Consider the following 22,855-nt stretch of genomic DNA (forward strand, 5'->3'; position numbering starts at 1 on the left):
TTATTATCATGAATGATAATTGAGCAAGTGACAATGTTTCCTCAGTGCAAAGGGTGCTGCAGTGCACTGCTGCCAGTAAGATTGGTGTCCATCGTACTTGCAGCATCCCAAAACAGTGTGTGTGTGCACACATCTTCGTTTCAATCTTTATATGATTCCCCTATGATCATACCTGTGTATGTATTCACATTATAGAAAAAACAAGGATGGTGTTCAAATGTTGCTATGATGATAAAAACCCACCTCCTTCTGATCAGTCCTTGGCATGCATTAGATAAAATGATTGATAGTTCATATGCCACAATTTTCTACAGCTGAAACCTAGAAAAAACTAAGCTAAATATGGTTTGTCCTGATCTGTACCTATGGGCTTCCACCTTCCCTTCCCTTTTTAGCGTTCTATCTAATAATGGCCACAATCGCTGCACTGCAGACATTAAGACTAGATATGGAAAATACCACACCCCCTACAATCAACATTTCATTGGTCTTGAATACCATACAGGATCAAGACTCACAGACCTTTTTTGTGCATTTTTAGCAACGTTGGGTTTCACCCTAAGTTATCCAGGGTAATCCAGACGTGGACCTGTTGCTCACTGTGCTTAGAAGGCACAGCTTCACCTCAATGATGAGGCCCGACTAGACCCGAAACACGTGCCTGGGGTTGCTGTTGGTACTCTTGTTCAGAGGAGAATTGCCTAGCAATTCGGTGCTGCACTGCCCTTGTGGGTGGGACAAACAACGATATGCAAATGGTATTTTCTACTCTGTAAAAGGTACAGTGAGCTACAACATGGTTGTAGACCCTCACAAGTGGGCACCTTCCCATAGGACCGGTTAATTGGCCATGTTCGTTCTCAGTAGAGGGGCTCCCAGACCTTTTTTTTGCATTTTTAGGAACTTTGGTTTTTCACTTTAAGTTACCCAGGGTAATCCAGACGTGGACCCCTTGCTCACTGTGCTTGGAGAGGGATAGCTTCACTTCACCGATGAGGCCCAACGAGGCCGAAACATGTGTCTGTGGTTGCTATTTGTACTCTTGTTCAGAGGAGAATTGCCTAGCATTTCAGTGCTGGACTGCCCTTGTGGGTGGGACAAAGACTGATATGTAAATGGTTATTTCTCCTCTGTGAAAGGTAGAGTGAGCTAAAACATTTTTGTAGACTCTCCCGAGTGGGCACCTTCCCATAAAACAAGTTTTTTGGCCGTGTTCATTCTCGTTAGAAGGGCTCCCAGAAGATTTTGTGCATTTTTAGGAACGTTGGGATTCACCCGAAGTTACGCAGGGTAATGCAGACGTGGACCCTTTGCTCACTGTGCTTAGAGAGGCACAGCTTCACCTCACTGATGAGGCCTGACTAGGCCAAAACACGTGTCTGGGGTTGCTGTTGGTACTCTTGTTCAGAGGAGAATTGCCTAGTATTTCGGTGCTGGAATGCAATTATGGTTGGGATAAAGACTGATATGCAAATGGTGATTTCTCATCTGTGAAAGGTCCACTGAGCTAAAACTTGGTTATAGACCCTCCTGAGTGGGCACCTTCCCAAAGAACAGGTTATTTGGCCATGTTTGTTCACGGTAGATGAGCTCCCAGACCTTATTTTGCATTTTTGGGTGGACCATTGTTTAATACTTTACAAGGAAACCAACCCCATACATGAAAATGAACTAGTATCTGTCAGACCCCAAAGTAGTGGCCAAATGCTGGCCTAGGATGTCAAACAATGCACCCGACAAGAGGTAATAGCTACCATTGTGAAACAGTCTCATAATTGTTCTCCCGACCTGGATGGCAACCAGGCTGGTTACATGTGATTTGAACAAATGAAAAAAGAACAAATTTAATTTTAACAAACAAATAAAATGTTGATTTTTCTTTTTACATTGAAGGGCCTGCTCCCCGCCCCCAAACCCTTCATTTTCCCACCCTTCCAAACCCACCCGGAAAGGCCCCACACCTTTTAATCCTTAACCCCCATTGCCCACATATATATATATATTTTTTTTTTCAAAATGTTTTCGTTATCCTTTCATTTGTTATTTTTTGTTTTGTTTAAATCACTGGATACCAGCCAGGTTGACCTCGTCCATGACCTGATTGAATTCTGGGCACCTACCCTCACGATTATCTATAATTTCATAATTAAATCTGACAAGATTCATCATTCATCGAAATTGGCTATAATATTGCCTATAGTTCAAGAAAGGCATAGATCATCCTTGTCGGGTTATAGATCCATATACCTTCTAGATACCACTTTAAAAATTACAATATTTGGAAAGGTCCTCTTACAAAAAGTGGAGGTCTGGATAAGAGAAAATAGCACTCTAGCTTACGAGCAAACCCTTAATAGTTCATTCTCGGTTAATAAAACAAGATCCCCTCTACCTGGCTTTCATGAACCTGAGCAAATCATTTGCTAACGTTAATAGAACTAAACTGTGGTTTGTGCTTAGGTCACTGAATTGTTCAAAAGACATTTAAAATATTTTGAGACTTAAACATTATGATAAAAAGCATAGTAAAGTCTGCGCCAGAAGTGGAGAAAAAGGCAATTGTTTAATGTAGCTGCAGGAGTACGCCAAGGCTCTCTATTGGCTACATTACTGTTTTCTTTGCATATAAATGGCTTGTTTGAGGTCCTTGTGGAAATTGGCACAGTTGTACCAAAAATTGGGAACATGTTTCTACTTGTGCTGTTGTATGCTGGAGATTGTATACTTATTGCTCCTCGAGCCCTCAGCACCTAATTGACGAATACACCACGTTCATGAATTCTTTAGACCTTCAAGTGAACACCAATACGTCTACGATTATGGTTTTCTCATCAAAAAGGAGTCCTTGTAAAATACCCCAGATGTCATCATCAATTTCCTATTCCCCAGGTGACAGAATCTGATAACGTTTTTTTGAGATTTTTGAAAACGCTATTGGTGGTCCCCATATCTATTTGAAAACACTCAAAATGAAGCAAACTCTTGGCGGTATTTCTCGATTTATGAGGATGTGTCACTCAAATGATATTGATATGATATTCAATGAAAGCTACATATGTTGCCCTTTATGGCGCCACACTGTGAGGCATGCCTAAAGTGTCAAGTTTACAAACGCTTGAGAACATGTTTTAAAAATAAATATTGATTCTTCAACAGTATGCTCCCAACTAGGCTGTTCACTTAGAGTTAAGGATCCACCATTTGGAGGATGATGTAATGATTGTTAAGTGACTTCAATTCAGCAATCCCACTAAGTCAGTGCCTCGTCTGGGACACCCAAGGGAAGCCCTTATTTATATATTTTTATGACAAGTTATACTCTGGATGATAAACCCTTATATAACGCCCCTCTCTTTGAATCCCCCTGACCTCACTGAGCCAAGAAGTAGGTTTGTTTTGCAATTTTAAAGGTTTATTGAGAAAGTAAACAATATATATATCACACTTTTATGAATAAATTAATATTTGATAGCACACTTAGGCATATGACAGTGATCAACAATGGATGATGTTACACTAGCACACTGATTTAATTACTTAAGAGTTAGTATAGGGAGGATAAGGTAGCTGAGAATACTTTTATGATTTCAAGGAAATGCAGTACAGAAATAAACTGATAGGGTTTCACAAGAGATAATATGTTCACTTTTCCCCTTGTGGCAATTCACTCTCCCCCTATGCAATATAAGGAGGTGGAAGTAAAGCACACAGTTTTCAGGAATACAATCACAATACCATACGAATTTCAGTTTCCCCCTAGCAAGCTTAGAGAAACAGGGATGGTTTAAACCCAGGCAAAAGTACTTTTAAATGTGGTATGCAAAGAAGGGAAAAATATGCTAAAATGCTTTTAATTCCCTGTAGGAGGTTCAGGGTAGGTGATAGCTATTTAAGATTAGTTCAAGTCACACTCGCGATGCTCAATGAGGGATTAGCAGGTTGAAAACGAATTTTAGCAGTTCAAGCAAAAGCGGCTATTTTGACAGGTGAAGAAATTTGAGCCAAATCGCAAATTGCGGCACTTTTTCCGAGTGCGTCGAGCGCGATTACGGAAAAACTATAAGGAGTAGAAAGTCGATTTTGGGCTTGTTAGAAAGTTTAGAATCTTAGCTTCAAAAGATACAGATGATTTAGTGAAGGTAGATTCTCAAAATTAAAGTAAACTTCAGAATGAAAAAATTGACACTTTTACAGCTAATAGCGCCAGGGCTACCTCCAAACTCGTAATGACCCCCATTGTATCCAGATCACAGCTGGTTCTTAGTATTGTGGGAGTAACTGTGTTTTAACCATGTCTTGTAAGTATTCTTTACACAATAATTATGACAGCAGAAAAACACTTTACCTTATTTATGTCATTCCCCCTGCTGTGTGAATTTAAACACTTGCAAAAATTGTGCATTAGGGTTAAAATATGAAATTACCATGAAACTTCCATGATGACCTATTTATAGTGCAATAACTGTGGGCTGAAATTCCAGTATTCTAAAATGTCCGGGTAAAAACAACCTGCCAAAGTAGAATCTGAGTTCTTTTCAATTGTGCTGCCAAAGCTGATTTGTACTTGGTTTTCTATTGCTGTGCCAAAAAGAATCTGAGTGTTTTCAATGTTACTGCCAAAGTTGAATCTGGGTGTTTTCAATGTTACTGCCAAAGTTGATTTCAAGGTGTTTTTTTCTTTTGCTGCGCCAAAGCTGAATCTCAGTGTTTTCAGTTGCACTGCCAATGTTGAATCTGGGCATTTTTCATTGCTCTGCCAACTCTGAATCTGAGAGTTTTCAATTTCTCTGCCAAAGTTGATTGCTAGGTGGTTTTTATATTGCTTTGCCAAAGTTAAATCTGAATACTTTCAATTGCACAGCCAAAGTTGAATCTGAGCATTTTACATTGCACTGCGAAAGTTGATTTCTAGGTGGTTTTCTATTGCTGTGACAATGTTGAATCTGAGTGTTCTTCCATTGCACTGCCAAAGTTGAATCTGAGTGTGTTCACTTGCACTGCCAAAGTTGAATCTTGGTGTTTTCTATTGCTGTTCCAAAGTTAAAACTAGGTGTTTCCATTGTGCTGCCAAAAGTGTATTCTATGCAGTTCTGCGTGGGTCCTTCCGCACTGTGTCTCGCCCAAATTAAGCTTGTGGTGAACTGTGTGGCACCCTATAGTTAGCCATTGTGTTGAACGGTTCTACACCCTACAGTTAGTCACTGGCCGTCATTATGACTTTGGAGGCTGCCATGCCGCTATTGGGGCATGGGTGCTGCCAAAATCAGGTCCGGGTTCCCAGAATGGGGAATTACCGGGCCATTCCGAGTTCGGAGGGCCCAGTAATTCCTCCCTTTAGGAACCCTGGTCTGGACCTTCCCCATTCCCATTCAGTCCCCATAGGGCTGAATGGGAATGGGAGAGGGAGCAAACAACGGGCCGATTACAAGCGTCCCGTTGTTTGCTCCCTCTTCCCCTCGCGGGACCCGCTCTGCACATCTGGTAAAACCAGACGTGCAGAGCGGGTCCCGCAAGGGGACCTCGTAATCAGGCGGTACGGGGTTGACGGCACCGGCACGTTTACAGGCGCCGTTAACCCCTTACCGCCTGACTTATAATGAGGCCCACTGTGTTTCACCCCATAGTTAGCTTGTGTTAAACTGTGGTCTGCCCTATAGTTAGCCACTGTGCTTCACCCCAGAGCTAGCCTGTGTTTAACTGTCTCCTGTCCCAGAATTAGCTTGTGTTGATCTTTGCTTTGCCCTATAGTGAGCCACTGTGATTTGTCCCATAGTTAGCTTATGTTGAACTGGGCCACGTCCTAGAGCTATCCACTGAGTCGAACCTCACTGCGCCACTGTGTTAGTGACTGTATTGAACTGTGCTGCACCCTATAGTTAGCCACATTGTTGAACTGTCCTGCCCTTAGTTAATCTGTGTGCACAACCCCATAGCTAGCTGGTGTTGAATTGTGCTATGTCCCATAATAAGCCATTGCGTCTAACCCCATAACTAGCCAGTCTCAAGCTGTGCTGCACTGCATTAGCTAGCCACTGTGTTGAACTTGTCTGCTCCCTATAGTGAACCATAGCACTCCACAGCAGGACCACGCCAGCCCTAAAGGAAACCAAAATTGCATGGAACTATAACAGCAAATCCAGGAAACAACCCAACCATTAGGGGTCATGCCCCTGGTTCACGATTCACAATTAATCTAGCAACACACATACACCTCAACCACAAATTAAACTCAAAAAGCGAGGGAAATAATAATGTGGAACAGGAAGCTGCCCAACTAAGAGGACACCGGCTCTGAAAAATGTAACCCAAATGGACAAAAAATACCCTGCCATGCCTCGCCAGAAGAACTACACAGAAGCAAGAAAGGAAAATCAAAACAGGAGGGAAACTATTGCTCTACAAGAAGGAGCCCACCCTCCAGAATTCACAACACCTTAGATCCCAATGGAGACACTGCTAAATGAACAGAGGATACAAACCAAGAAAAGAGCAAACAAAGAATACTTCTCTTGCTACCTCTCCACCTACGACTCCATCGCAAGAGATAAAAGACAACTCGCAATCAACACACATGCAAGATCACAAACAAATGTGGACACCACCGGAAAGCCGAATTTAGCACACCAAAAAACAAACCATCACAACTCCGGATAACACCTTCAAAAAATCAGCAACACAGATCAAACCTCAGTCCACAACCTTTAACAAGCCCTACATTACCAAAGACTGCAACAAAGGACCCACAATCAAACAACTCACCAACCTGCATAAACCAATACTAAGCAACCTAATTACTCACTCAATGAAGAGATAGGCCACCTAAGAACAATCCCACCAAGCAAACACAACTAGGAGACATTCCCCAGTAATGAAAACCAGACAAACACCACACCAATTCAGACATATGAAAGAACAAACAACAAACCACAAGGGAAAATAGACAAATTACACTGCAGCCTTCTCAACGTACGATCCATGACAAAACGCAAAACAGAAACTCATGACCTCCTAAGTGCGGGCGGCACATGCACACATTTTCTCACAGAAACATGGTTATCAAACAACTACAAAACTATCACGCATGAAGCCATACTAGACAATTTCAAATTAATACAAGTTAACAGAGAAAACCAAAGAGGAGGCAGAATCACAATGGTGCATGAATAATACACCTGCCACTCGCCACTCCCCTCAAAGACCATTGAAGACTGTGAATCCCTCCTCGTCAAGCTCAAACTCAACAATCAAGCCAACATAGTAGTCCTGCTGATTTACAGAATGCCATCCTACAACCCAAATTGTGCGATGAAACTCACAGACTCCATTGCCAACCTATCCAACAGCCATGACAACCTAATCATACAGGGAGATTTCAACATCTGGTTTAAAAGAGAGAATGAAACCATAGCAAAATCACTCAGCGCACTCCTGTAAATGCTCCCAGGGTCGACTGGGACAAGAAATAGGCCCGGTCAATCAAAAAAAAGTGGCCCACCCCTCACCTCAAAAAAGTGGCCCGCCTCTTGCCTCATAACCCTTGACCTCTGATGACATCACCAGAAGTGATGTCATTTGACCCCACCCCAAAGTGACATCCCCGGAAGCGATGAAACATGACTTTTCACCTCTTGACAAAGCAGGAAGTGGCATCAAATAGCAGTGTTTCTAAGTACACTAAATTACTGTGAATCTGTCAGGAAGGTCGGTAATCTCCTCTTCCTCCTGAGACTCCCCTTCCTCCCCTTCCTCCTCACCTTGAATTCTCCGACGTTGAGTTAGCGTTGGATTGACCTTAGTTCGAGCCTTCCCTCCTTGTTTTTTTTGAAGAGAGGGACGACCAAGGTAGGACGCCACAGTGACACCCTTTGGGTGATCTGTGGCAGCCCTCCTCAGTCGCTGTACAAAGGGGAAAAAGCCAAAGGCACAAAAAACCCCGGAGGATAAAGATCTTCAAGCGTAGTGATGTAATGGACTCTCCTGAGGATGCAGTAGAAGGAGGAACAGGGAACGAACCAGCACGATGAAAGTTCTTAAATAGTAGACTGTAGAGGATGAGGCGAGGCAATCCAATTTGCAGACAGAGGTCGGTACACAGTAATCATCAGCAGACTTAGCAGAAAAGGGCTGGACGAGGCAATCCTTGAAAACAGACAGAGGTCGGAATCCGGGAATTCACAGAGAGGCCAGAGGGGGGTAACTGGAGGAACAGCGAGGAGAAAGAACACAGGAGGAAAACAAGAAAAGACGGGAAAAGAATAGACGGAAGAGATCAAGGCGGAAGGGGGGGAAGGAAATAGATTGGAACGGAATAGAACAAGGGAGAGAGAGAAAGAAGGCGAGAAGAATTACCGGAGCAGGTAAGGAGCAAAAGGACTGGAAGAGGGAAAGAAACTAATGAAGCGGAAGGGAAAAGGTATTAGCTTCGAAAAGTAGCAGCGGCTCAGGAACAGGACGAAACACTGTACGTTGCAACGCACCTGAACCCGGAAGTGGAAAGGATTAAATACCGGTTCAGGTACGTCGCAACGACGACTAGACCTGCACCGCAAGCTCAAAACAAAAAACGTAATGGAATCCGCTATGGCGGTCGCAGCTTCCACTTCTTCCAAAGCCGCCAGTTTCCCCGCGGCGTGACAGTATGCCCCCTCCTAAGGGTCTCCCCACCGGGTTTATTGGGATGTCTGGAATGGAACTTGTGCAACAGGAGAGGTGTATTTAAATGGGCTTTGGGTTCCCAGGTATCTTCAGACTTAGGGTAACCTTTCCAGTGTACTAGGTATTCTAGACGACCCTTATGAAATCTAGAGTCGCAAATTTGGGATACCTCATAAACGTCTCCAGTGGGGTCTGAGGGGATTTGAGTGTTCTTCCTTCTTCGGAACCACTTATCTTCTATGAAGGTCTTCAATTGAGAGGCATGAAACACCGGATGTACTCGACCTAGTTGTGCAGGTAGCTGTAAGCGAAATGCTACAGGGTTGATCATTTGTGTTATCTTGTAAGGTCCAATAAATCTAGGGGACAGTTTAGATGGGTGTACCCAACGTGGTAGAAATTTAGTGGACAGAAGTACCTTAGATCCAACTTCCCAATTCGGTACTGGTCTCCTGTGTCTATTTGCTTGGGATCGGTTCCTTTCATTTGCCTCTAAGAGTCCTTGTCTAGCTTTGGTTTGGGCTTCTCGAATATTAGATAGGGAAGCTTCCACAGAGGGCACCGAGGACTCAATGTTGACCAAGGGAAGAAAGGTACGGGGATTATACCCGTACATACAGAAAAAAGGGCTAGAACCCAAGGCAGAGTGGCAGGTGTTGTTATATGAAAATTCGGCCGTAGGAAGCAATTGGACCCAATCATCCTGCTGTTGGTTGACAAAACACCGGAGATACTGCTCTAATGTACCATTAAGACGTTCAGTTTGTCCATTTGATTGTGGATGAAATCCCGAGGTCAAGGCCCTTTCAATGCCTAATCGCTTGCATAAAGCAGACCAGAAATGAGAAGTGTACTGGCTGCCACGGTCTGAGATGATCTTAGTAGGCATTCCATGTAGCTTAAATATGTCGCTCAAGAAGACTTCTGCCATGCGAGATGCTGATGGTACACCCGGTAGAGGCGAAAAATGTGCCATTTTGGTGAAAGAATCGATTACTACCATTATACAGGTACAACCCTGAGACACTGGCAACTCTACAATGAAGTCGGTCGAGATTGTGGTCCACGGACCTGTGGGTATGGCGCCGGATTGTAACAAGCCCAAAGGCTTTTGTGTGGAATATTTGTTACGAAGACAGGTAACACAAGACTGAACGTAGTGTCTAGTCTCTTCCTTCATCCGAGGCCAGAAAAAATATCTCGATAAAAGTTCTTGAGTATTCCGAATTCCACGGTGGCCCGCAATCTTGGTATCATGGCACCAGGATAATGCTGTCTTCCTTAAAGACGTAGTTGGCAGATACAACTTGTCCTTAACCATATATAGACCTTCCTTGATTACATAATCGGTCTTGACGTTATCCTTTTCTGCTTCAAACCTCCCTCCAGAATCGTCCTTAACTTGTTGCAGGAATGTGGACACCGCTCCGATTATCCGAGATCTTGCAAACATCAATTCAGTAGTAGTTTCTTGTTCTGACAGGTAATCACCTCGTCGAGACAGGGCATCTGCCACTAAGTTTTGCTCACCCGGGATATAAGTAATGTTGAAATCAAATTGGGCAAAAAAATGTGCCCACCTTGCCTGTCGTGTGTTGTAACATTCGAATTGACGCAATACCTGCAAATTCTTGTGATCCGTTCGAAGTGTAAAAGGGTGTTCTCCACCTTGGAGGAGGTGTCGCCACTCTGTGCAAGCTAATTTCATAGCCAGCAATTCTCTCTCTATCACAGAGTAGTTACGTTGGCTGGGGTTAAGTGTCTTGGAATAATAGGACACTGGATGTTCCTTCCCTTCATGCTCTTGTAGTAACACTGCTCCGATTGCAGCAGAGGATGCATCAGTTTCCACGATAAAAGGATGGAGCTGGTCAGGTTGTCTTAATATGGGAGCTGAACAGAAGGCTTGCTTGAGTTGTTGAAAATTCTCTTCGGCATGCGAAGACCACCTGAAGGGAGAGGAAGACTTTTTAAGGAGTGAGGTCATCGGGAGTACTTGTTGAGAGAAGTTGGGTATAAACTTCCGGTAAAAATTCGATAACCCCAGGAATCTTTGGATGTCTTTCACGGACTTAGGAGATGGCCAATCTAGGATGGCATTGACCTTCTGAGGGTCCATGGCAATACCCTCAGAGGAGAGTATGTATCCCAAATACGATATGGACGTGGCCGAAAACACACACTTTTCCAGTTTGACAGAGAGATGATTTTCTTTGAGTCTGTGAAATACCTCCCTGACATGAGTGTTATGCTCTACTTGAGAGTGGGAAAAGACCAATATATCATCAAGATAAATGATGACAGAGTGTCCCAGAATATCTGAAAAAAGTCTGTCCATGAAACGTTGGAAGATAGATGGAGCATTTACCAGGCCAAAGGGCATCACTTGATACTCATATAAGCCAAAAGGTGTCCTAAAGGCAGTCTTCCACTCGTCTCCGGTTTGGATCCTAAGTAAATGGTATGCATTGCGTAAGTCTAGTTTAGTAAACACTGTGGCCGACTGGACGGCATGAACAATTTCAGAGATGAGAGGCATAGGATATCTGTCCTTGATGGTTACCTTGTTTAATCCTCTGTAATCGATACAGGGTCGTAGTTCTTGCGTGTCTTTCTTGGGAATGAAGAATAGGGAGGCACCAGCAGGAGATTTAGAAGGTCTGATTAACTCATTGGCTAAGTTCTTGTCTAGGTAATCTCTCAAATAATGTCTTTCTTGCAAAGTCAAGGGATACATGCGACCAAAAGGGACTAAAGCCTCGGGGTGCAAATCAATGCAACAATCCTCAGGTCTGTGAGGAGGAAGCTCTAATGGAATCTTCTCTGCCACCACTTCAGCGTAACTGCTCAAATAGGATGGTAAGCAATGTATGGACTTCGATTCCATCCCACAGGAAGTCTGTATCGTAGAAAAGTTTGGTTTCGGCAAACAGCTTGCTTTACAGAAGGTTGAATGAAAACTCAACAGGTTCCTAGACCAATCAATGGTAGGGTTATGACGACGCAACCATCCAATGCCTAGAATCAAGGGGAAATGAGCAGCTCTGATGATATCAAAAGAAAGGCGTTCAGTATGTTGCATGATACGCATGGTGAGGACTTCCGTAGAATGGGTAATAAGGCCTGAGCTCAAAGGTTCGCCATCAACACCCTCCACCGTTTGATCCTCGGTCTTAGCTATCCGAGTCAGTCCTTGACTCTCTGCCCAGTGGGTATCGATGAAATTTCCTGCGGCTCCACAATCCAGAAGAGCCTGAGTCTGGATTGAGGTCTGGCCATACAGAAGAGTGACTGTCATTACCATAAGACGATCATCGTCAGAGCATTCCAAAGAGGTGACTGAGAGGGTAACAAAGGGACTGGACTCCTTCCCTCGGTAATATGTCCCCAAATTTACCGAGGGTACTCGTTTCCCGAGCGTCTAGGAGGCACATCAGGACATTCTCGAAGCAGGTGATTAGAAGATCCGCAGTACATGCATAGGTTTCCTTCACGCCTCCTCTTTCGTTCTTCTGCAGAGAGAGGAGAACGGGTAGTGCCGATCTGCATAGGCTCTTCACGCGAGAGACGAGTAGGAGGAAGGGGTGCTGAAGAAGAAGTAGCTGGGGGCATCGGAAGACCACTCTTAATCTTACGTCGTTCAGCTCGCCGTTCAGACAGCCTGAAATCGATCCGAAGTGTTGCAGTGATAAGATCGGCAAAATTTAAGGGGCGTTCGATGCGTGCTAGTTCATCTTTTAGCTCTTCTCGCAGACCCCTCCGAAAGATGGCGTACTGAGCTTGTTCTTGCCATCCAGCCTCCGCAGCGATCTGTTTAAAGGAGGTGATATAGGACATTAAGTCTGCATTCCCTTGTCGGATGTCCAATAGATCCTCGGAGGCTAAAAAAGTGCTCTCTGTTCGAAGGAAAGTTTGTTTCATCATGGTCTTGAAAGCCTCATAATCCAGAAGCACTGGATCTGTTCTATTGACCAGAGGGGTGGCCCAAGCCAAGGCATTGCCAGACATATGGGTTATCATAAACCCAACCTTGGTATGGCCAGAAGCAAAGGCATGTGGACGAAATGAAAAATGTAGGTGACAAGCATCTAAGAACTCTTTAAGCCTTTTGGGCGTCCCATCAAACTTCCCAGAGACTAACGGTAATGGAGGCAAATCGGTTGTCGGTAGTTCTCGCTCTGCCATCCTCTGTTGTAGAACTGCATTAGTGCCCTTTAAATTCTGGACTTCTAGGCTCAAGTTTTGGACGGCTGCTACCAGTTCCTGTACTTGCTGTGGAGTGGCCATGTCTAGATTTGGGCGTTGCAAACTGTCAGGAAGGTCGGTAATCTCCTCTTCCTCCTGAGACTCCCCTTCCTCCCCTTCCTCCTCACCTTGAATTCTCCGACGTTGAGTTAGCGTTGGATTGACCTTAGTTCGAGCCTTCCCTCCTTGTTTTTTTTGAAGAGAGGGACGACCAAGGTAGGACGCCACAGTGACACCCTTTGGGTGATCTGTGGCAGCCCTCCTCAGTCGCTGTACAAAGGGGAAAAAGCCAAAGGCACAAAAAACCCCGGAGGATAAAGATCTTCAAGCGTAGTGATGTAATGGACTCTCCTGAGGATGCAGTAGAAGGAGGAACAGGGAACGAACCAGCACGATGAAAGTTCTTAAATAGTAGACTGTAGAGAATGAGGCGAGGCAATCCAATTTGCAGACAGAGGTCGGTACACAGTAATCATCAGCAGACTTAGCAGAAAAGGGCTGGACGAGGCAATCCTTGAAAACAGACAGAGGTCGGAATCCGGGAATTCACAGAGAGGCCAGAGGGGGGTAACTGGAGGAACAACGAGGAGAAAGAACACAGGAGGAAAACAAGAAAAGACGGGAAAAGAATAGACGGAAGAGATCAAGGCGGAAGGGGGGGAAGGAAATAGATTGGAACGGAATAGAACAAGGGAGAGAGAGAAAGAAGGCGAGAAGAATTACCGGAGCAGGTAAGGAGCGAAAGGACTGGAAGAGGGAAAGAAACTAATGAAGCGGAAGGGAAAAGGTATTAACTTCGAAAAGTAGCAGCGGCGCAGGAACAGGACGAAACACTGTACGTTGCAACGCACCTGAACCCGGAAGTGGAAAGGATTAAATACCGGTTCAGGTACGTCGCAACGACGACTAGACCTGCACCGCAAGCTCAAAACAAAAAACGTAATGGAATCCGCTATGGCGGTCGCAGCTTCCACTTCTTCCAAAGCCGCCAGTTTCCCCGCGGCGTGACAGAATCCAAGCAGACGTCCACGGCCAAATGATAATGTTATTGTATAGCACTTACGCTTAAGCTCTTTTATATAGAACAAATATGCATACAATATCACCGAACCTGTGTTGATACTTATTTATTGACCTAAGAAGGATGAAAGGCTTTTTGAAAAAATAAAAAAAAAAGTTCTTCCATACTGGCCCAGGCATGGCCAGAAACCAGCCCCCACTGCCCAGGGACGATTTCGGCCCAGCAACGGGCTGAAAGGCAGAGGGGCCAATCCGACCCTGAAAGCTCCACTTCAAGAAAATAGCAAACAGATCCACCCACACTGCCGGATACATGCTGAACGCAATCTTCTGCATAGCATAAAAGGACTCTGTTAAGCCGTCCCACCAACACCAATGGTATAGCGTGATCACTACCTAATACCATTCTACTTCAAACTTCAAATCTGCTTACCTCCTGGAAACACAATACTGCATGACACCAGGAAACAAGACTTGGAATCCTAAACAGATCTGTTGGAATCAATGCAACTAAACACCACTCAGCTGAACGAAATTACCCCAGACTCAGCGGAAAACACACTCAACACTTGGATCACTGAGGTCGTAGACCAACTAGCACCAGCAAAACATTTCAAAGCCATAGCAAAATAACTGGCAGGAAGATGGTTAACCAAAGAGCTGAAAGACATCAAAAAAAGTAAGCACAAAGTTGAACAAATATGGAGAAAACACTATAACCTACAAGACAAAATAAAATACCAAAGACTTCTCATATTATAAAAATCAACAGTACTCAAAGCAAAAAAGAAAATACTATGCTACACGGATCTAATCGCTAACCAATCCACAAAAAGAACTCCTCAGAATCATCAAAGAAATAAAAACAAAAAATGTCATCCTGCAACAGAGGTGCCATCCCAAGACTATGAGACAATATCACCAATCACCTTAGATCAAAAATAGAAACAATCAACTCACCATCAACGCAAACCACGCACATGCAAACACAACCACTAAATCACAGATAACTGGTGACACACCGACCACAGCAAGACTTGCCTGTTCTGAACCAATAAACAAAGAAACTTTCTCCACACTTATATAGGACACCAACCTAACAGGATCTGCAAGCGACCCTTGCCACCGGACATCTACAAAGAAATCCTCAACCAAAGCACCTCAGCGTCACACTTCTGGCACATAATGAACCTGTCTCTAAGCACAGGAACAGTACCAAAGTCCTTCAAATTGGCATACATCAAACCACTGATAAAAAAATGACAGAAAATTGCAGAAGACCCCAACAACTACTGACCTTCATCCAATTTACCATACTCGGCGAAGACACTGGATAACCATGTATACAAAATCCTACTTAACTACGTAGAAACTAATGGAGTACTCAACCACTCACAAGTTGGTTACAGACAAATGAGAGGAACGCAATTAGCACTCCTATTCATATCGGACAACCTAAAAATACCTGCAGTCGGTACATAATCTGGCCTCATACTACTGGACTTCTCAGCAGAAATTGACACAATCACTAATTCAAAGATTGGTGGAATGCGGCATAAAATACTGCTTTAAAACGACAAATCTCCTTCCTCACAAATTGAACCGAAAGAATTTATGTACCATCTTTCACTTCAACACCAAAAATATCTCCCCTCGGTGCGCCACAAGGATTCAGACTCTTGCCCCTCCTCTTCAATTACATGTCCTCCTTTAATGAAAATCATTTGAATCAACAGACTAACCACCTACAACTATCCAGACCACACACACCTGATCGTGAAGATAGTGACGATCCAAGCAATACCCTCAACAATTGTCTCACAGACATATACAGCTGGATGACAATGAACAACCTCAAATTGAACCCAGCCAAAACAGAATTAATGATCTCATCCACAACAGGAAATGGAACCACCCCCCAACTGCACTGGCCACCAGTCATGGGAATCCAACTGGAAACTTCAAGTATGATAAATAACCTAGAAATGCTCATGGGTAACAGACTATTTCTGGAGCCACAAGTCAATGCTTTCCCAAAGAAGTGCTTCTATCGCCTGAGAATCCTCAGGGAAATGCTCCCATACCTCTCATTTTCACAAAGTACCTTTACATTCATAACCCTGTTATTGTCACGAATCGACTATGCAAACAGCCTCTACCTCAGAATACCTGAAAGGCTCAAAGGCTCAACTAAAATCTTCAACACGTCCAGAATACTGCAGCAAGGATACTCCTGAGAAGAGACTACATCACACGAGCTGTGAGAAGCCTGCATTGGCTCCTAGTAACACAACACATTAAATGTAAGGCCATCTTCATTGCCCACACATCTCTACACAGACAAGGAACCAAATGTCTCCAGGCCAAGGTCAGCCGCTATCAACTAAGAAGAATCTAAGTTCAAGCAACAACCTCCAAATAAAGACAAAACAATACAGAATAAAAGGAAATCTGCAGTAACTGCATTCTCATGCCTAATTGCTAACCCATCAAACATAATTCCAAAGGAAATTAGAACCACAGATGACCATCTCACCTTCAGGAAACAACTAAAAGCATGGCTATTCAATGGCCAATGACCAGCACAAAGGGACAATAACAGCACAATCTGTGAGGACCTATGAAAAGTGCAACCCTATCCACTCCTCCTCTCGCAGTCATGCCTCACACCTAGACAGATCTGTGAAGAGTAGCCATAACTCACATTAGACGGATCTGCAAAAATACTGTATGAGCAACATTAAGTCAATCTGGGAAGATCAGCCATGCACCAAACTAGATTGATCCATGCAAAATGACCTTCTGTCAATCTCTGTAGTTTGGCTCGATCCACCACACATCACTTCCTGTTGGTTTGTGAAGATAAGTTGATAAGCCTACAACCCACTGAAGCATAATCACACCAAATAATTCATACTGAACAAATAGGGACCAACAGGTAGCAGCCATTGTGTTGCACTCTTAGGAACCTGTGGGAGAAGGTAGAACTTTGAGCTGGGAGAGGGGGTGGGGGCAGCCAACGGACCTCAGCCGTAAGGCTGGATAGTAACACTGATCTGCAACTGGATGAGCTCTAAGGCCATACTTGGAGGAATTTGTCCAGAGTAATCACCATACTAATTAACCCACCCTACTCTTGATCCTCCAACATATCTCACAATTACTATCGGCTAGCAAAACTACACATACACACAACAAAACTTAACTAACATTCTAACTCAACACACATCCCAGACACTGGACCAACCCGACAGACGGAACATACCAGTGCATATTACCATAAAAAACACCATACACATAACGCACTAAAACACAAAACAAGCACTTTCTTATGCACAGAACAAACAACCACAAGACTGGACTCTTACGGATACAACAAACCAGTATGCACAATTATACTACCGCCCCAACCACACATAATTCACACAGCCAACATTACCACTAGTACATAATTGAGGTGCTGAGTCTTACCCTTACAGTTACAACAAGTCAGGTTGCACAACCAACTCACACGCAAGACACAAGTTTCTCCTTGTTCTGAACATATGCTATTATACTATCCTCACTAACACACCCACCCACTATTCTTGCAGAGCCACGTGAGGGCCTGGAGACCGCCCCTGGAATGCTAGTGGTGCGCGGTATAAATCAACATAACATAACAAAACAACCTTCCATTATGCCCTTGACTATCAAAGATTAATTTCACTTTCTCTGATGTCACTTACACTGATGGAAACAAATAAGCAAATGATGCTATCCTGCACATCTATTGCCGCACTGGGACTCACAAATCCTAGAACTGGATTGGCTAGGGTAGGACCTCAAACAGCAAGTTTAAGGAATTAAGAACTACACAGAGCATTTTTATGGGCAGTTATGATTGGTGGGGGGGGGGACAAGAGATATGTAAAGTACAATTTCATTATACTGCTTTCTTTTTTGTTTTTAAGTAATAATTGCAGGAATGGGACCGCTCATGTGTGTACTAACAGGCACTTTGGTCCCCGCCATAAAATGTTGTAATTTTCAACACATTGTACAAAAAATATGTTAAAACTGGCAAAACACGGTTAACCTGCCCTTCTTTTTTCTACATTTGGGAGTGCAAAGCGGTGCAAATGCCTCCTGAATATTAGACTTGAAGGAGGCATGTACAATGAATTCTCATAGAAACAGGAACTGATGGAATCCATAGAAATCCAGCACTTTAACGGCAGCAATTAAATAATTTGATGGTGCAAAAATCATGTTTTCTTTTAAAATATGGGCCAAGAGAAAATGGACATTTCTTTCCATGCCCTGGCTCTGATTTTTAAAAGACCCAGAGTACATAAACAGGTGCAAAACCTGTCATAAACTACATGGTCTGGTTTTTGTTCCTCCTGATTTGCTTGTGTTATGTTATCATGCTCTGTGCTTTGTTCATTTCATATTTAATAAAAAGATTCAAATATTTATTTTAATTTTTTTAAACCTGTCATAAACGAATACGTTTGCTTTTTAAACACTTTTAGCATCCTGGAAACTTGCAACATGTGGGCCTTTGTGGTTCTTGCTGGAGTTTGAACCTCATTAAAAGTTTATCGGTCCAGAAACAAGGGTGCCGGTAAGCTCGCAGCACCCTTGTTTCCGGACTGGCAAACTACATATTTGCCTGCCATGGCCGCTGTGCCAAACAGGTCTGACCATGTGGGGCGCTGCGGTAATGATAGGAAAACCCTTCACGGAAGCGCTAGCACTGTTGCCGGAAGCACCGGCACCATTAGCAAAGTTGCCGGTGCTTCGGTGCCCCCACTCCCGTAGAGTATCATAGAACTCTTTGGGAATGGGGAATTAAAATGTACCCGCACCTGATTTCCCGGGCTGCCGGTCTCGTAAAGAGCCGGTGGCACCTGGAAGTCAAGGGCCGGTAAATTATTACGGGTCTGCTGGCAACACGCCGGTAGCACCGGCAAGGTTACCACCAGACCCATAATGAGGCCCAGTGTGTTGACAAGAGTGGTGCCTAAGTGTTAAGCGGAAACCTGTGCAGTTCCCTCTGGGACTACTGCAAAAGATTTAGGCCTACAAGTGTTTGGCAGTAAACCCACTTGGTAGCCGTCTGTACCACACAGATTCACTTGGTAGCTGTGGCTGAGCAGTCAGACTTCTCTCAAGAAAGGTTAGGCAGTAGGTGGAGTATACAAAATAGGGAAATTTACACAGTAGAACAAGCAGACACGGAACAGAGCTTGGGTGTAAAGATATATAATTATTTATTTTAAAGACACACCTATGAAAACACACTGGCACTAATACGGCAAACAACTTCAATCACAATTACTATAAGTATCTCAACCCTCTAACAATATTTCGACAAGTCTGGGTTCAACTGCACCACTTATTTGCAGACAGAGGTGAATGCTTTAACCTAGATGGCACTCTAATATTCGTAAGAACGGGAGAGAAAAGGCAGGGAATGAAACCAACTCGGTACCAACACTTTTTCGAAGCAAATGCAAGGCAAGCAAGGCAGGGTCTACTGTTGATTACAAAGTCAGAGGCCAGGCCCACTCGGAGAGAGGCAAGGCGATATGTCCCAAAAAGTATCACAGTGGAAATGCACTTCGAGTCTTTGTAGCAAATTGTCACAGAAAGGTTGGACCAGTTTAGAACAAAAAGTTAAGAAGGTCTGGAGGCGACGCAAGGGAAAGGTAAGATTTAGGACACCTCGCGCTAACCGTCACAAGGGCAGCCAGGCGGACACGGTACCTTGTAAGTGCAGAGACAGCTCCGGCGGGGGCATTTGTTCCTGGTGGTGGATGCAAGTCGGGGCTTTGCCAAGAGATGAGATGCTCTCGTCGTCGAAGGAAAGTTGAAGATCGTTGCACCACCAGGGAAGAGACCAGCCACGGAGTGCTCCGTCACAAGGCACCACCTTTTGGTCCCGGTACAGTGGTTAGTGGCTATCCGGTTCCCGGGGTGCTCAGCACGGGCAATTCGACCACTACGTCCTGGAAGCGAAGAAAAAGCAAAGGGACTGGTTGTTCCCACCAGTCAGGGGAAGAAGACTCTCTGGCCTGGAGATCTCTTCTGTCGTCGGGAAGTGGTGAGTCGGTTCAGCAGGGCTCCACCGGAGGTGTCGTCGTTGCAGGTCGGCTCAGCTTTACCCTCGTTGGATTCTTAGGTCCTGTGGCGACTTCTGAAGATCCAGTCCCAAAAGCCCTGCTTTTATGCAGAAAACCCCCATTCATTCAGCCTAGCTGTCAATCAAACCATGCTAAGTGGTGAGCGGGGTGGCTCATCACTTGGGCCAATCACACCAGAGAGCGATTTGAGTTGGCAAGGCAACTCAGTCCATGGTGCCGAAACCCCCTCCCACACCCCCTGTGGTACCCAGACAGAATGGCACCACTTTGGAGGGCTTCTGTGCAGAAGCCCGCCAAAAGTGGAACAAAGGGCTCAACCTTTGGTTCGGAGTTACAGAGGCGAGCACAGACGCCATTTTAAAAACCGAGTTCTGGCAGAAAATACCAACCGGTAGATTTATTTAAGACAAATAAACCGGTGGTATCTTAGAGACTAACAGGAAAAAGTATTAGCCCCCAACAATGGGAAGAATCCCATAGAGTTATATTCGGGGTCGAATATAACAAGTATTTTCCACTGCCACCAGCCAAAACTCGACGAGGGGAGACGGGACAATGCCCCCTCGAACAACAGACCCAGGGGTAATCGAATTACCCCTACCAGTACGTCCACAATAGGATGGTTTGTACTAGTTCTGTTAGCAAATTTAGGTCTAGTAAAGCCAATGGTGACTTTACATGCCCTGGGAGACAGTAGTCAGTCCCAGGGTATGGAGTCTATGGTGGGGATCCTCTAGGACACCCCAGTCTTACGGCACGGAGGGTGCGGTGTAACACACATAGCAAAATACATGAGACCCTATGGAGTAAAAGACCCCATAGCCCATAGAACACATTGACATTCAAAGGAATTAACCACATTCATGTCCAAGAGTGGGAGAAAAGAGTCTCACTCTTGGCAGGATGGAAAAAAACAAACTCCAGAAATCCAGAAAAGCTGCTGGGGGACTCACTAGGTTAGGAAATTCAGCCTAAACAGAGAATTCTCCCTAACACTAAGGAATCCTTGTATGAAATATGACTCATAAGGGGTAAGCCGCAGTCAGTGGTCTTCCATGTATAGTCCATGCTGTGGTCTTACAAGAAACCGGTATCAAAGCTGGGGCAAGGATTTCTAGTACTACAAAGTGCCATTCCATGTCTTACTCTCCATTACACTAGTGTAATATTTGATGTGCTGGGGACACGAAGACTCCCCGGGTCATCCCGGCTCTTTGCAACCTTGGCAGCTGCTGACACTTAACATATTGTACTGCCGGCATTCCAAAACTGTGTAACAGCCCCTCACCATGCATGGACAGGCCTGTTTTTTGTGTTGTTGTTTCATGTATATAGAAGAGGACTAAGAACCTAGGATATTACCTCGTCCTTTGTGTGGGGGTTGAGAGCCTCGTGGTGTTTTTAGCGTTTCAATCCCCTACCTGGATCTGTAGGCAGTAAGGGCCGCACAAGCATGCACATTGGGATGCTGCAGAACAATCGTAATGTACATTTTGTGCATGAAACTTGGACCTTGTACCTGTACTTTTTCTGGAAACTATCCAAAACTGTGTTTTTCTGCTTAGCACTGTGGGTATGTGACCCTCTGTAAAGACGTGATTGTACATACTTCTCAGCTGTTATATCACTAAGTGTAAGCCCAAAAGAGTAAAGCTCAACATAGTTTTCTTATGTGTTTCCAACAGAGCTGCAGTTGCTGGCAGAGCATCACCTGTGCAGGCAGCAGCAGGAGGCCGAAGGAGGCGGCAGCGTTGATCATCAGGACAGCCTGCCAGAGACCCACACCCCTGGATGTTGCCACCACGGGTCCACGGACCCTAGCCAAGCCCCAGGGGAGGCGGAGCCCTGCGGCTGCCTTCGAAATGACAGTGCGGAAGTGGAGACGAGACTGAGTTCACAGGAGAGCGTGCATTCAGATGGCTCCGAAGGTGAGTGGTTGATTGCGGTATTGCTATCACTGGTGGACTGACGTACAGGGATCTCTGGCGATTTTCCACTGGGTCTCTAAACCAGGGGCATTTTTTTGTGTGGGTATCTCAGTTGTCTGCTCCTCTTACCTTTCTGGTCCATGGACCTTACCCCCTTCTTTCCATCTCTCCTCATTCCCCCCTTCCCTTTGTTGTGTTTAACTACTTATTCACCCCAATATGGTTTCAAACTGTTCTTGTGGTTCAACCCCTCAAAGCCTACCTAGAGTGAGTTGGGTCTGCTTGTATGGTATAAAATGGGGCCCCTTTGAAAAACGTTTGCATGGGCACTTTTGGTTCCCAGTCCACCCCTTGGTATCGCATCTGTTACAGTACAGCAGAGAAGCGATTGGGCAAGCGCTGGGTCATAAACACAGGTATACAGATTAAGAATAACCAGCGAATCTGCTTTCAGGTTTAATGGACTTTTGGACAGCACTGGTTAATGGGCCGGATTTTGCTGGGTCCGATATCCGGCATCAGATGTCTGGCCGGATCGCGGACCCGGCCGGCCACAGCCCTGACAAGGCTTTACAGAGACCCCAGCTTTCCCGAGGGAATCTGGGGGCTCCATGATCTAATCTCTGAGTAATTTCCAAACTCAAAAATGCTGCTCAAACTTGCATTCATTAGTTTTCGTTTAAATGTGTTTCTTTTTTTTCAGACTACCGCACAAATTCCCTTTCATTTCTGTGCCCCTTCCTTTGTGTTTTAGCACAGGTTATATTTATAAAGATGTTATATGCTTGTCTACCTGCTTACTCACAAACAAATGCTTCTGTTGGGCTGACAGCAGTTATTAGGAAATTAAACTGTGGGTTCATGGGTGGCAATTTT

The 22,855-nt window shown here is 44.6% G+C and overlaps 1 protein-coding gene across 2 annotated transcripts in view; it reads left to right on the forward strand.

The window, feature by feature from the left end:
- Positions 1 to 22,855, forward strand: part of PPP1R1A (protein phosphatase 1 regulatory inhibitor subunit 1A) — a 542,291-nt gene that overhangs the window by 415,309 nt on the left and 104,127 nt on the right. For both annotated transcript variants that reach the window (XM_069653205.1, XM_069653206.1), the window contains one exon: positions 21,737 to 21,979. In XM_069653205.1, coding sequence (XP_069509306.1) covers positions 21,737 to 21,979 — 243 coding nt within the window. The remainder of the gene's footprint in view (positions 1 to 21,736; positions 21,980 to 22,855) is intronic.

The sequence above is a fragment of the Ambystoma mexicanum genome, chromosome 3q (assembly GCF_040938575.1).
Source record: "Ambystoma mexicanum isolate Mex_15411 chromosome 3q, UKY_AmexF1_1, whole genome shotgun sequence".
Classification (NCBI taxonomy): domain Eukaryota; kingdom Metazoa; phylum Chordata; class Amphibia; order Caudata; family Ambystomatidae; genus Ambystoma; species Ambystoma mexicanum.